The sequence below is a fragment of the Chlorocebus sabaeus genome, chromosome 5 (genome assembly GCF_047675955.1).
Source record: "Chlorocebus sabaeus isolate Y175 chromosome 5, mChlSab1.0.hap1, whole genome shotgun sequence".
Classification (NCBI taxonomy): Eukaryota; Metazoa; Chordata; class Mammalia; order Primates; family Cercopithecidae; genus Chlorocebus; species Chlorocebus sabaeus.
In genome coordinates, this window is record NC_132908.1 from 23,037,640 (window position 1) to 23,050,773 (window position 13,134).

A 13,134-nucleotide genomic window follows, 5' to 3' on the forward strand; every position below is an offset into this window, starting at 1 on the left:
GCCAGGACTAAGGCGGCCACCACCACGCCCGGCTAATTTTTGTGCTTTTAGTAACGACGGTGTTTCACCATGTTAGCCAGGCTGGTCTCGAACTCCTGACCTCAGGTGATCCGTCCGCCTCGGCCTCCCACAGTGCTGGGATTACAGGAGTGAACCACCACGCCCGCCCCCCTCACTACATTTCAAAGGCAATTTTGGGTGCAAAGCCCTCAGCACAGTCGCTGGCAGAGTCAGCACACAACAAAATTTTGTAACATTGAATGACACTGAGCCCGGACTGAACGTAACAACTTATACTTGCTGCTTCTGGTTGGATTCTCTGCCCTTTGTCCGAACGCTGAGGATTCTGCTAGCTGTTCCGCCATGAGTTAATTATAGCTATAAAATTTCGTGACCAGCCAGCAGAAACCGGACGACTTCTCCAGGGAAGTAAGACTACACTTCCCAGAAAGGATTGCGATACTCTGCTACTGTTTAGTTTCTTTTTCCTATCGTCAAATTTCCGGGTTATGTAGGTGGTGCCAAAATAATTATCCAATGAGCAACTTCGTAGGCTGAGAGGGCAGGATAATTGTTCAATGAGCGACTCGGAAGAGGAACCAATAAGCGGAGAGGTTGCTGGGGCAGCCGGCGTGGGCGGCGTCACTGAGCCGCGCCAGCTGAGCCAGGTGGAGCCTTACCGTCTTCTCTTGCTTTCTGCCTGTGACTAGCGCCGTTCCCCACCGCCGGTCGACCCCGCTTTCATGTCCCTGGCGGACACAGCTCCCCGGAACCTCCACGCCCATGGCCGCTAGGCAGAGGGAGTCCTCTATTACCTCTTGCTCTTCCGCCTCAAGCTGCGACGCGGACGACGAGGGCGTGCGCGGCACCTGCGAAGATGCTTCCCTGTGCAAGAGGTGCCTGTCGGGCGCGGGGTTCGGGGCCGGCATCTGGGGCGCTGGCCTAGGTGGGAGGCGGGCCTGCGTCTGAAGAATACGCCCGAGGCTGGCAGGGATGCAGCCCCCGCCTTGCACGACCCTTGCTTCCCACCTGTGAAGTGCACGGAACAGGGCTTCATGTATTTAACGAATCGTTTCTGAGCTTTTGCTGTGAGCCAGGCAGAGGGCAAGGCTGGGTACCGTCGATGGGAGCAGGCCCCTGAACTAGGCAGACGAGGCCTTGGGCTTCTTGGAGCTAAACCCTGCTGGAAAGACAACATGAAGCACATATTAGCTCCAGCCTCGGTGGGTTACGAGGATGAGAGGTGTAGGTTCTCTCTCTTTTGTAGGTTGCATTCTTTAGGGGGTTGGCATGATCCCTGTTGTGCACCTGAAACTCAGGACGACAAGGGGGAAATAACCCGCCCAGGGCCAGGTAATATCTCTTTGCAGAGCCAGTAGCACGATAAGTCTCCGCTGTTAAGGGTGTGGTGGTGGAGATGGGGGCGTAGCCAGCAGAGGTACATGTCAGATAAAGAGAAAACATGAGACTTGAGTGTCCACCATTTATTCTTTCATTCAACAAAAATTTTCGAGAGCTTTGCGCTAGGCCCTTACTTTGGGCTGCTTCAGTGGTGGAAATACATCAAGAACAAGGCAGAGATGGTGTCAGACATACTGGAACTCACAGCTTAGTTGGAAAAGAGAGACAGGAAGCTAATAATTACTTATGAAATACATAATTATGATTTTTTTTTGTGTTGAGTGCTGACAAATACAGCAGTGCCATTAGAGTTTGTAATTTTGTTAATGATGTTTAAGATGAGAAGAGTTCGGGCACGGTAGTTCATGCCTGTAATCCTAGCACTTTGGGAGGCCGAGATGGGCAGATCATGAGGTCAGGAGTTCGAGACCAGCCTGGCCAACATGGTGAAACCCCGTTTCTACTAAAAATACAAACATTAGCTGGGCATGGTGGCGGGCACCTATAATCCCAGCTACTTGGGAGGCTGAGGCAGGAGAATCGTTTAAACCTGGGAGGCAGAGGTGGCAGTAAGCCAAGATCACGCCATTGCACTCCAACCCGGGTAAGAGTGCGAGACTACGTCTCAAAAAAAAAAAAAAAAAAAGAAAAAAGTGAGAAGAAAAGGCTTGAAAAATAGGAAAGTTGTAAGAGAGTGTTCAGAGGAGTGTGAACTGTTAGAGGAGCTCAAAGAGTGCTTTTAAGGTGGAAGAAGGAGGTGAGGCCACATAGTGATTGTAGAGTGGGGAAAACCAGTGTGTTGGTTTAAACCGTGCACTTTTTGTAGGTTCTTGGGCACTAAACTCTCAGAGCATGGATTCTGGAGCTAGACTCTGTCAAACTGAGCTTTGCCACTTACTGGCAGTATAAAGTCGGGGAAATTACTAAACCTTTCTGTGGCTCAGTTTCCTGATCTGTAAAATGGGAACTATAATAATGCATCATAGGTGGGTGTGGACAAAAATGATATTTAATATTAGTAGAGTACTTGGAGCAGTGTCTGGCATGTAGTCTGTGTAAGTGGTGATTGATTAAATCAATAAATACACAAGTATTAAAGTCTTAGAGGCAGTCCCTTGTGAAATTTGTGAATTTGAGTGGATTATACTCAGCCTTTTTTCTTCTGTGGTTTTCAGTTGCTATTGGCCACAGCTGTCTTGGCTCACTGTAACTTCCACCTGCCGGTTCAAGTGATTCTCCTGCCTCAGCCTCCCAAGTAGCGGGGATCACAGGCACACACCAGCTTGCCCGGATAATTTTTGCATTTTTAGTGGAGACAGGGCTTCACCATGTTGGCCAGGCTGGTCTTGAACTCTTGACCTCAAGTGATCCGCTTGCCTTGGCCTCCCAAAGTGCTGGGATTACAGGCGTGAGCCACCCCGCCCAGCCTAGTCTTTTCATTTTTAAAACAGTGATAATAAAGGTAACCTTTATGGGTGTCAGGATTAAATGAGATTATTGATGCAGAGGATCTGACACAAAGTGAAGCCCTCAGTAAATTATTATAGCTAGTTTGGTTTCCCTCCAGGCTGAATACTGTTTATAGTTGCTGAATTTGCAGGAGCTATGAGTTAGGGTGGTTCCTGCTGCCCTGAGTGAGTTGTAGCTATAAAATAAAAAGCCAGTCAGCCTTCTGGGGCACCTATAAATCTTTTACTTCTGTTTAGTTTGCTTCCTCCTTTGGTACAGAGTCCTTCTGGGGATAAGGAGGATGTTACCTGTCTCAGAGGATTGCTGTGCAGGTGAAATGTGGAGTGTTTGCAACAGTGCTTGGCATACTGGAGGTGTTCAGAATTGGTAGTTACTGTCATCACCACCCCTCATGGTCGTCAAACCATTATCATCATTATGATCCTGGACTTGTATCAGAAATTTTCTGGTTGGGTATATTAGGTTTACACTAATTCCATTTGACTCAATAGGTATCAATTGAGCTCTTTTCATGGTAGCCCACTCTCCTTCCCTTCCCTTCTCTGCTGTCCTTATGATGTCCATCATGCTATGCCACTGAGTCTGTTCTCCCTCTTTTGTTTACCTATGACCCAACCATCCCACCAACCCCTCACTGTGTCCTCTGCAGTTACCACCCGATAATCAACATCAGCTTCTGTTTCTTAGCCACTCCTTAGCCATTCCCTCCCTCCCTTTGCCTTCACCCTGACCCTTCCCCAGGGATATCCCATCTTGAAGCCCTCTCCCGTGGCTCCTCCTTCTTCTTGTCCCCTGTGTATCTCAGGATCAGGGGTTTGAGCATTGTGTCCTCCTGTGTGTGTCCCCGTCTCATTCCATGGAGATCCTTCCTGCCCAGCCGGAACCCTCCTGGTTGCTGTTGTTCACCTTCTCCTGGTTGTTCACCTCATTCATGGAAGACGGGGTGCTTGGCCCACAGTGTCTTCTACCTCGGTTCATGACTTCACCTTAGGTGACCTCAGCGTCCACATGGAGCCTATGCATGGGGCACTCAATTTCTTGAACACCTGGTTTGTAGTAATCACCTCTTCCTATCTGATTCTGTCACCCTTTCCCACCATGATACCCTGTGCTTTTATCCTGATCCTGCACTGCCTCACAGATGAGAGTGCAACACTCTGCAGCCCTGACCCCTTTTTCCAAGTTGCTTGACCAGTTATTTTCTATTTCCCATGCTGTGCCCATTTCTTCTTAGCACCTCAGTGGTTTTCTCTATCTTTTAGATGTTCCCTCTGCTGTTACCTCTTAATTGATTACTTAGAGTTCATCCTTCATCCCTCAGTAATTCTGTTGACAGTGCATTTATCTTTCTTGTCCTTTGGTCTTAGTAGACCCAAAATGCTGGTTTAACCAAACAATCCATTTTTGCCTTGAATATAGGTGCTAGAAATCACACAGTAGCGTGGCTTGGTGCCACTACAATCATGTCAGCCAACCTCACCTGTGCCCTTAACAGAACCTGACTATCCTAGTTTATTTCTCAGATCAACTCACGCTCCCTTTCTCCGGATACTTAATTCAGACGTTTTTTACTTTCTTCAGACTTCTGATTTACCCCACCCCTTTTTTATTCTCAAGATAATATCAGCTATTGCTCAACATAGAAAATGGGAGCCCTCAGAATGAGACTCCCTTAACTTCCCCCAAGAAACTTGTTTTGTTTTGTTTTGAGAGGGAGTTTGGCTCTTGTTGCCCAGGCTGGAGTGCAGTGGTGCAATCTTGGCTCACTGCAACCTCTCCCTCCTGGGTTCAGGCGATTCTCCGGCCTCAGCCTCCCGAGTAGCTGGGACTACAGGTGCCCCCCACCACACCCAGCTAGTTTTGGTATTTTTAGTAGAGAAGGGGTTTCACCATGTTGGTCAGGCTGGTCTCGAACTCCTAACCTCAGGTGATCCACCTGCCTCAGCCTCCCGAAGTGCTGTGATTACAGGCATGAGCCAGCGCGCCCGGCCTTCCCCCAAGAAAATCATCCTTTTTTACTTTTACAGTTGTTAATTCCTCCAGTAAAGACCACCAGAAACACATCTGTAGTTAAGCAAGCAGAGGTTATTACTTATTGCAAGGAGAGAAAACTCACACCATGAGGAACTGTGGGTCCCATCAGTAAGAGGGTGTTAGACATTTAGGATCTGGGCTTTGGCTGGGCGATTTGGGGGAAGGTCAGATTTTCTCTGTATTGAGTACTGAAAGGTGGTGGGAAAATTCCATCCAGTAGCTCTCTCTTTTCTGGAAGGAGATTTGGCTGGAGTAAGGCTAAAGCTGTAACATGTGAAGAAGCTGCAGTCACTTCTGTCAGCTGGGAGAAAGAGATGTCTGGTATTCTGTGGGTGGCACAGTGACCTTGATTTTTCTCTGCTTAGATAAAATGACGAGGTGGTCTCGTTTCGTGTCCTGTCGTCAGTGATGCAGAGTGCCCTTGTGTGGGTGGTCTGCGTGGTTGTTTATGTCCAACAGGAGAACAACATGGCCTTCCTGTGGGTGCCAGCCAGCTTCCAACAACATTAGGGCCTGGCCCGCAGCACCAGGCCAGCTCCTCGAGGTCAGTGGCACTCTTCTCTTTTCCGCAGTGGTGGAGGTGTTAAAGAGATAAACTGGTAATCCTAGCACTTGGAGAAGCCAAGGTGGCGGATCACTTGAGCTCAGGAGTTCAAGACCAGCCTGGGCAACATGGGGAAACCTCCTCTCTACAAAAAAAAAAAAATAGAAAAAATTAACCGGTGTCGCGGTGCATGCCAGTAGTCCCATCTGCTTTGGGGCTGGTGTGGGAGATCACTTGAGCCTAGGAGGTCGAGGCTGCAGTGAGCTGAGATGGCACCACTGCACTGCAGCCTGGGTGACAAAATGAGATCCTGTCTCAAAAAACAAAGAGATAAACCGGAAACTGGGGTTTGCCAGGCAGAAGACAGTAGCAGGAGCAAAGGCATGGAGACTGGAGTAGAGTGGTATATTAGGCAAACTTGACAGTAGGGAGTGGCTAGCAGGTTAGAATTTAGAAAGCTTGGTTCAGACAGTGAATCACGGAAGGTCCCAAGGAGTATGGGTTTTATCCTAAGGGATTTTGAGTGGGGAACTGATGTGATCTTGGTTTGTATTTTAGAAAAATTCCAGGCAGCTGAGTGGGAGAGGGGTCGGTGACAAAAGGGACATCTTCCTCTCTTTTCCACAACCATAGCCCTTGCTTGGGCTCTCCTCACTCACCTGATCTGTTGCAATGCGCTCTTACCTGCTGGCCAGGGTGATTGTCAGGATCGCAAATCTTACTCTATCACTCACCTAAAAACCTTTTGATTCCCCATCAGCTGCAAGGTAAACATCTGCACTTTGTTGCATGACATACATACTGTACCTTTTCATGATCTGCTCACTCTAACCTGATAGGCCGCCAGCTGGAAATCTCCACTTGGATGTCTCAGTATTATCTCCAGTTCACCATTTCCAAAACTGCTTCATATCAGCTCCTGCCATTCCCAACCTGCAACTCAGTGAATGGTGCCATGGTTTATTCAGTTCACAAGTTAAGACCAGGTGTGGTGGCCTACACCTGTAATCACAGCACTTTTGGAGCCGAGACGGTTGGATTACCTGAGGTCAGGAGTTTGAGACCAACCTGGCCAACATGGTGAAACCCCATCTCTACTAAAAATAGAAAAATTAGCTGGGCATGGTGGTATGTGCCTGTAATCCCAGCTATTGGGAGGCTGAGGCAGGAGAATCGCTTGAACCAGGGAAGTAGAGGTTGCAGTGTACTGGGATCGTGCTACTGCACTCCAACCTGGGCGACAGAGGGAGACTCTGTCTCAAAAAAAAAGAAAAAAAAAAATTTGGCATCGTCTTGGAACTGCCCTTTTATCCCTCTTATGCAATCAGTCACCCAGACCTGTTAACTTTTATCTGCTAAGTATTTAGGGGATGAGGGAATTATTTGGCTAAGTAAGGAAAGGAATCAACTTTCCTCAGCCTCTGTTTCTGTTGTCTGTGATCTGAACTGTGGTACTAATCTCCCAAATGGGCTCCCCCAATCACTCTTACCTCCCCCAAATCTGTATCTCACACTGAAGCCAGAGGTTTGTAAAAGGCCCATTTGATCGTGTCACTCCCTAGCTTAATGGCCTCCTGTTGCCATTAGAAAAAGACCAACATTTCTTACGTGGGCTACAGGGCCCGACCTGCTCTGTGTACTTCCCCAGCCTCACTTCATACCACACTTCCCTCCCCCATCACTGCCATTCTTTCAGTTCATCTAATGTGCCCTGTTTCTTCCATCCTCGGGGCCCTGGAGCATGCCATTCCCTCTGCCTGGAATGCTTCCTCCACCCTCCCTTGCCTGTTTAGTTACACATTATCTGCTAGGTTAGTGCATTCGCTCCACATTCTTTGTTGAGCACCTGCTCCGGTTATGGAGGTGCTGTCCTCCACCCTGCCAGTGCAGAAGTGAGCCAAACACAGGATGCAGCTCTTGTGGAGCATTGGTTCCTGGAGTGGGGGTGGGTGGGGAATAGCCAGGAAACAAATGAGCACAATATGTGGCATGTAAGGTGGTGGGAGATGCAGTGGGCGTGTTGGAAGGCGTTGTCATCTGAGATGGAGTGGCCAGGGAAGGCCTCACTGAAGTCAGTGCAGAGGAAAGGCTTGCAGGGGGCAGGGAGTGAGCCCTGTGGGTGTCTGGGGAAGCAGTATCCAGCAGAGAGAAGCAGGAGAGTAGAAATGCCCTGAGGCAGGAGCCGGCCTGACCTGTTCCAGGAGCAACAAGACCAGGATGAGGAATGAGGAGGAGTGCAGGATGGATCTGGGACAGCATGGGCGCAGGAGGTGGGGGCAGATGCTGCAGGTCACACGAGGGAGGCTCTCGTAAGGACCCAACTTTTCCTCTCAGTGGGATGGGAGCTGTTGGAGCATTTGGAACTGAAGAGTGAGGTGGCCTGACTTGGTTTTAACAGCATTACTTCAGCCTCTGTTAGGAGCAGACTGCAGGGGCAAGGACGGAGGCAGATCAGTTAGTTGGCTATGGGGGTGTCCCCTGCGAGACAGGCTGGTGCTTGGATCAGGATAGTGGTGATGGAGGTGCTGAGAACGTATCAGATTCTGGGCGCATTTTGAAGGTGGAGTTGATAGAATGTTCTGGCAGAGTGGATATGGGGTGAGACTGAGGGATCCAATATGACTCCAATGTTTTTGGCTTAGCTCAAATGTGGCTCACTCTAGGAGGCCTGTCTGACACCCGCAGACAAGATCTACCTTCTGTTAAATGTTCTCATAACACCCTGTTCATCTTCTTGGTGGTCGTCGGCCCAGTTGTAGTTTAGAAAGTGCCTAGTGTTCTGCCACTGGAATAGACGCGAACTGAGCACAGATCATTCCTACCTTTGCGCCACGTGAGCTGTATTTGTCAGCTGGCCACAGTGACAGGAACTGAGCGCACATGTTCAAGATTGTGTTTCCTGATGAGGTCTTAACATTCTGGTTTTCTGTTTTACTGACTTTTAGTGGTCTATGTGTTCTAGAAAGCAGACCAGGGCTTATAAGGCTGAAATTTCATTGTGAAAATTACAGAACTTAATCTCATTTTCAACTGCATGGAAAAATGTTCTCCCCTTTAGCAGGTCACAGGGTATCTCCACAAAGCCAAGTTTTTCCTCATGGCTTAGCCCAGGGCCTTTCCGGCATCCTGATGACATCTTCTTAGCTGTGCCCCAGAGAGTAAAGTCGAGATTGTGATCTGAAATATTTTCAAGGCAGGTGCTGCTTTCCATCCCCAGAGAAGACGTGCCACTTCAGAACTAGAACATTCTGTTATACATAAATTAGCCGTGAAACTTGTCTGTCAGGCCAGGCACAGTGGCTCACGCCCGTAATCCCAGCACTTTGGGAGGCTGAGGCAGGCAGATCATGAGGTCAGGAGATGGAGATCATCCTGGCTAACACAGTGAAATCCTGTCTCTACTAAAAATACAAAAAATTAGCTGGGTGTGGCGGCAGGCGCCTGTAATCCCAGCTACTTGGGAGGCTGAGGCAGGAGAATTGCTTGAACCTAGGAGGTAGAGGTTGCAGTGAGCCAAGATCGCGCCAATGCACTCCAGCCTGGGCGACAGAGTGAGACCCTGTCTCAAAAAAAGAAAAAAAAAAGTTGTCCATCAATAAAGTGAAATTATATGGTTTTTGATTTCTTTTTTTTTTTCTTTTTATTTACTTTTTTTTTTTTTTTTTTTTTTTTTGGAGACAGAGTCTCACTCTGTCACCCAGGCTGGAGTACAGTGGCGTGATTTCCGCTCACTGCAGCATCTGCTTCCTGGGTTCAAGTGATTCTCATGCCTCAGCCTCCCAAGAAGCTGGAATTACAGGCATGTGCCACCACACCTGGCTAATTTTTGTATTTTAGTAGAGAAGGGGTTTCAGCATGTAGCCAGGCTGTTCTTGAACTCCTGACCTCATGTAATCCGCCTGCCTTGGCCTCCCAAAGTTCTTGGATTACAGGCGTGAGACACTGCGCCTGGCCTTGTTTTCTTTTTTTTTTTTTTTTGAGATGAGGTCTTACTCTGTGGCCCAGGCTGGAGTGCAGTGGTATACTCACAGCTTACTGCAGCCTTGACCTCCCCGGGCTCAGGTGATCCTCTCAACTCAGTGTCCCAAGTAGCTCAGACTGTAGGAGTGCATCACCAGGGCTGGCTGATTTTTTTTTTTTTTTTTTTTTGTAGATACAGGGTTTTGCCTTGTTGCCTGACTGGTCTCAAACTCCTGGGCCTCAAGCAGTCCTCCCACCTTGGCCTCCCAAAGTGCTAGGATTGTAGGCGTGAGCCAACACACTTGGCCTTGTTTTCATTTTTTTAAGGAGCAGATTAAATTTTGGGATGTGTTTCCCAAAGTTGATGACTTTTACATCAAGAATATCAATTTTGGCCAGGTGCCGTGGCTTATGCCTATAATTCCAGCACTTTGGAAGGCCGAGGCAGGCGGATCACGAGATCAGGAGATTGAGACCATCCTGGCCAACATGGTGAAACACCGTCTCTACTAAAAATACAGAAATTAGCTGGGGGTGGTGGTGGAAGCCTGTAATCCCAGCTACTTGGGAGGCTGAGTCAGAATTGCTTGAACCCAGGAGTCGGAGGTTGCAGTGAGCCAAGATCACACCACTGCACTCCAGCCTGGTGACAGAGTGAGACTCCATCTCAAAAAAAAAAAGAAAAAAAAAAAAATATATATATATATATATATATATAAAAATAAATTTCAAATTATTCTCTTAGATTAATTTTTGTAATGACAAAAGTGAGTTCTTTTTTTCTTCCCTTAATGACTGTATTAGTTTGTTCTCATACTGCTGGGAAGAAATACCTGAGACTGGGTAATTTATAAAGGAAAGAGGTTTAATTGACTCACAGTTCCCATTGCTGGGGAGGCCTCAGGAGACTTACAGTCGTGGCAGAAGGCAAAGGAGAAGCAGGTACCTTCTTCAGAGGGTGGCAGAACAGAGTGAGCGCAAGCAGGGGAAATGCCAGTCACTTGTAAAACCATCAGATCTCGTGAAACTCACAATCATAAGAACAGCATGGGAGGAACAGCCCCCATGATCCAGTTACCTCCACTTGGTCCTGCCCTTGACATGTAGGGATTATGGGGATTACAATTCAAGGTGAGATTTTGGGTGAGGACACAGCCAAACCATATCAGTGGCCTAATAGGAGCATATTGTCCATGTCATTTCACAGAGATCTGCCTCATTGTTTTTCATGGCTGCACAGTGTTCTGCAGTTTCATACATTGGCCACTCTTCTGTTGTTCATCATTTAGGTGGCTCTGGTTTTGCTCTGAAAATAGTGTTGTGATCAGCATTTTTACACGTGTGTGTGTGATTTTCTTGTGAAATAAATTTCCAGGGAGAAGTTTTTGCAAAATGCTTCTTGAAAGATGTTATATTGGTTGTACCTACCCATGGTGAATGCAATGCTAATTATTGAATAGTCTCAGTCTCTTTTCGTTGTTTACCAGCTGCTGGGTAGAAAATAGACTGTCTCTTTAATTTCTATCCTATAATCACTCATGAGGCTGAGCTTTTAAAATCTATTCACTGTCATTGGTATTTCTTATGTGAACCCTCTCTCGATTATTATTATTGTTTGAGACAGTCTCACTCTGTTGCCCAGGCTGGAGAGCAGTGGCACAATCTTGGGTCACTGCAGCCTTGACCTCCCTGGTGGCTCAAGGGATCCTCCCACCTCACCCTCCCGAGTAGCTGGGATCACAGGCATGCACTACCATGCCCGGCTATGTTTTTTTTTTTCCCAATAGAGATGGAGTCTCACTTCGTTGCCCAGGCTGCTCTTGAACTCCTGGGCTTAAATGATCTGCCCTCCTTGACCTCCCAAAGTGTTGGGATTACAGGCGCGAGCCGCTGCTTCCAGCCCATGTTATTTCCTGTTGGACTGTTTGTCGTGTCTTGTTTGGTTGTGTTTTTCTTAGTGATTTGTAAGAACTTTTTATTTCAGGCATAGTTATCCTTTGCCTTTGCTTTGGTAGCAGTATTTTCTGTCAAGGTGATGCTTGTCTCTTGGTTCAACTCGTACAGTACATTTCATAATTCAGAAATTGTAAATCTTTTTTTCTTTATTTTGAGACAGGATCTTGCTATGTTGCCCAGGCTGGTCTCAAATTCCTGGGCTCAAGTGATCTTCCTGCCTCAGTCTCCTGTGTAGCTGGGATGTAGGCGCTTGCCTCTGTGCCCGCTTCAGAAGTTCTAAATCTTTATGATACAAAATCCGACAATCTTTACCTTTATAGGTTGTGAGTTTGGGGCCATGCTTAGGCTATTTCCAATTATTATAACTTTTCTTTTGTCATTTTTCTGGCTTTGGTTTTATGGTTGGATTGTTCATCTGTCTTTTTTAGTGCGTTTTAAGATTGTAGTGTTAATTTTATTCTACATCATTAGCCATTTGTCCCCATGCCAACTACTGAATGGTCTGTATTTCCCCATTGATTTGAGACAACACTTGTATTATATATAAATTTTTTTTTTTTTTTTTTTTTTGGCGACGAATTCTCATTCTTTGCTCAGGCTGGAGTGCAATGGTGCAATATTGGCTCACTGCAACCTCCGCCTCCCAAGTTCAAGCGATTATCCTGCCTCAGCCCTTGAGAAGCTGTGATTACAGACATGCACCACCATGCCCAGCTAATTTTTTGTATTTTTAGTAGAGATGTGATTTCGCCACATTGGCCAGGCTGGTCTTGAACCCCTGACCTTGGGTGATTCACCCGCCTCAGCCTCCCAAAGTGTTGGGATTACAGGCGTGAACCACTGCACCCAGCCTTATACTCTAAATTCTTACTTACACTTTAACATTGCAGTGTGTGTTTCATCCTTGACTTCCTGTTAAATTGCTTTCTTTCTTTTTTTTTTTTTTTGAGACAGAGTCTTGCTGTGTCACCCAGGCTGGAGTGCAGTGTCACAATCTCGGCTCACCACAACCAGCCTCCTGGGTTCAAGTGATTCTCCTGCCTCAGCCTCCCGAGTAGCTGGGATTACAGGCATGAGCCACCATGCGCGGCTAAGTTTTTGTATTTTTAGTAGAGGCAGAGTTTCACCACGTTGGCCAGGCTGGTCTCGAACTTCTGACCTCAGGTGATCAGCCTGCCTCGGCCTCCCAAAATGCTAGGATACAAGAGTGAGCCACTGTGCTTGGCCTAAATTGCTTTCTTTCAATCTGATAGCTCAAAATGTTGACTTCCAAAGGCTTTTAGTTGCAAATTGAGTCGGATGCAATTCCCACAGCTTGTTTTGCAGGTGTAAGGATAGGTTTTTACCAGGGGATTGCTGAGTATTCTTAGTCCATTTGAGCAGCTTTGCTCCAGGAGGGAAGAAGAAAAAGAAAGAATCCTAGGAAAGGACATCTGTCTCTCAAGAGTCCATTTCCTTTCATCAGGAAAGCAGTATCTTTTCAGGAAACTCTACACAGTAGACCTGTTATTATAAAAGAGTAAAAAGTTGAAAAAGTTTAAATTTAAGTAAATTACAGTAAGCCAGGATTAACTTATTAGAGAAAGAAAAATTGTAAAAGTTTAGTGTAGCCTGAGTGTACATTGTTTTGAAAGCTTATAATAGTGTAAAGCAACATCCTAGGCCTTCACATTCACTCACCAGTCACTCACCCATCCACAGCAACTTCCAGCCTTGCAAGCTCCATTCATGGCAAGTGCCTTGTATAGGGGTACCATTTTTTATCTTTT

At 46.9% G+C, this 13,134-nt stretch overlaps 1 protein-coding gene across 4 annotated transcripts in view; it reads left to right on the plus strand.

The window, feature by feature from the left end:
- Nucleotides 1-613: 613 nt before the first annotated feature.
- LCMT1 (leucine carboxyl methyltransferase 1) overlaps nucleotides 614-13,134 on the plus strand; it is a 71,137-nt gene continuing 58,616 nt past the window's right edge. For all 4 annotated transcript variants that reach the window (XM_007988263.3, XM_007988272.3, XM_073015249.1 and 1 more), the window contains exon 1: nucleotides 614-896. In XM_007988263.3, coding sequence (XP_007986454.2) covers nucleotides 784-896 — 113 coding nt within the window. In that variant the 5' untranslated portion in view covers nucleotides 614-783. The remainder of the gene's footprint in view (nucleotides 897-13,134) is intronic.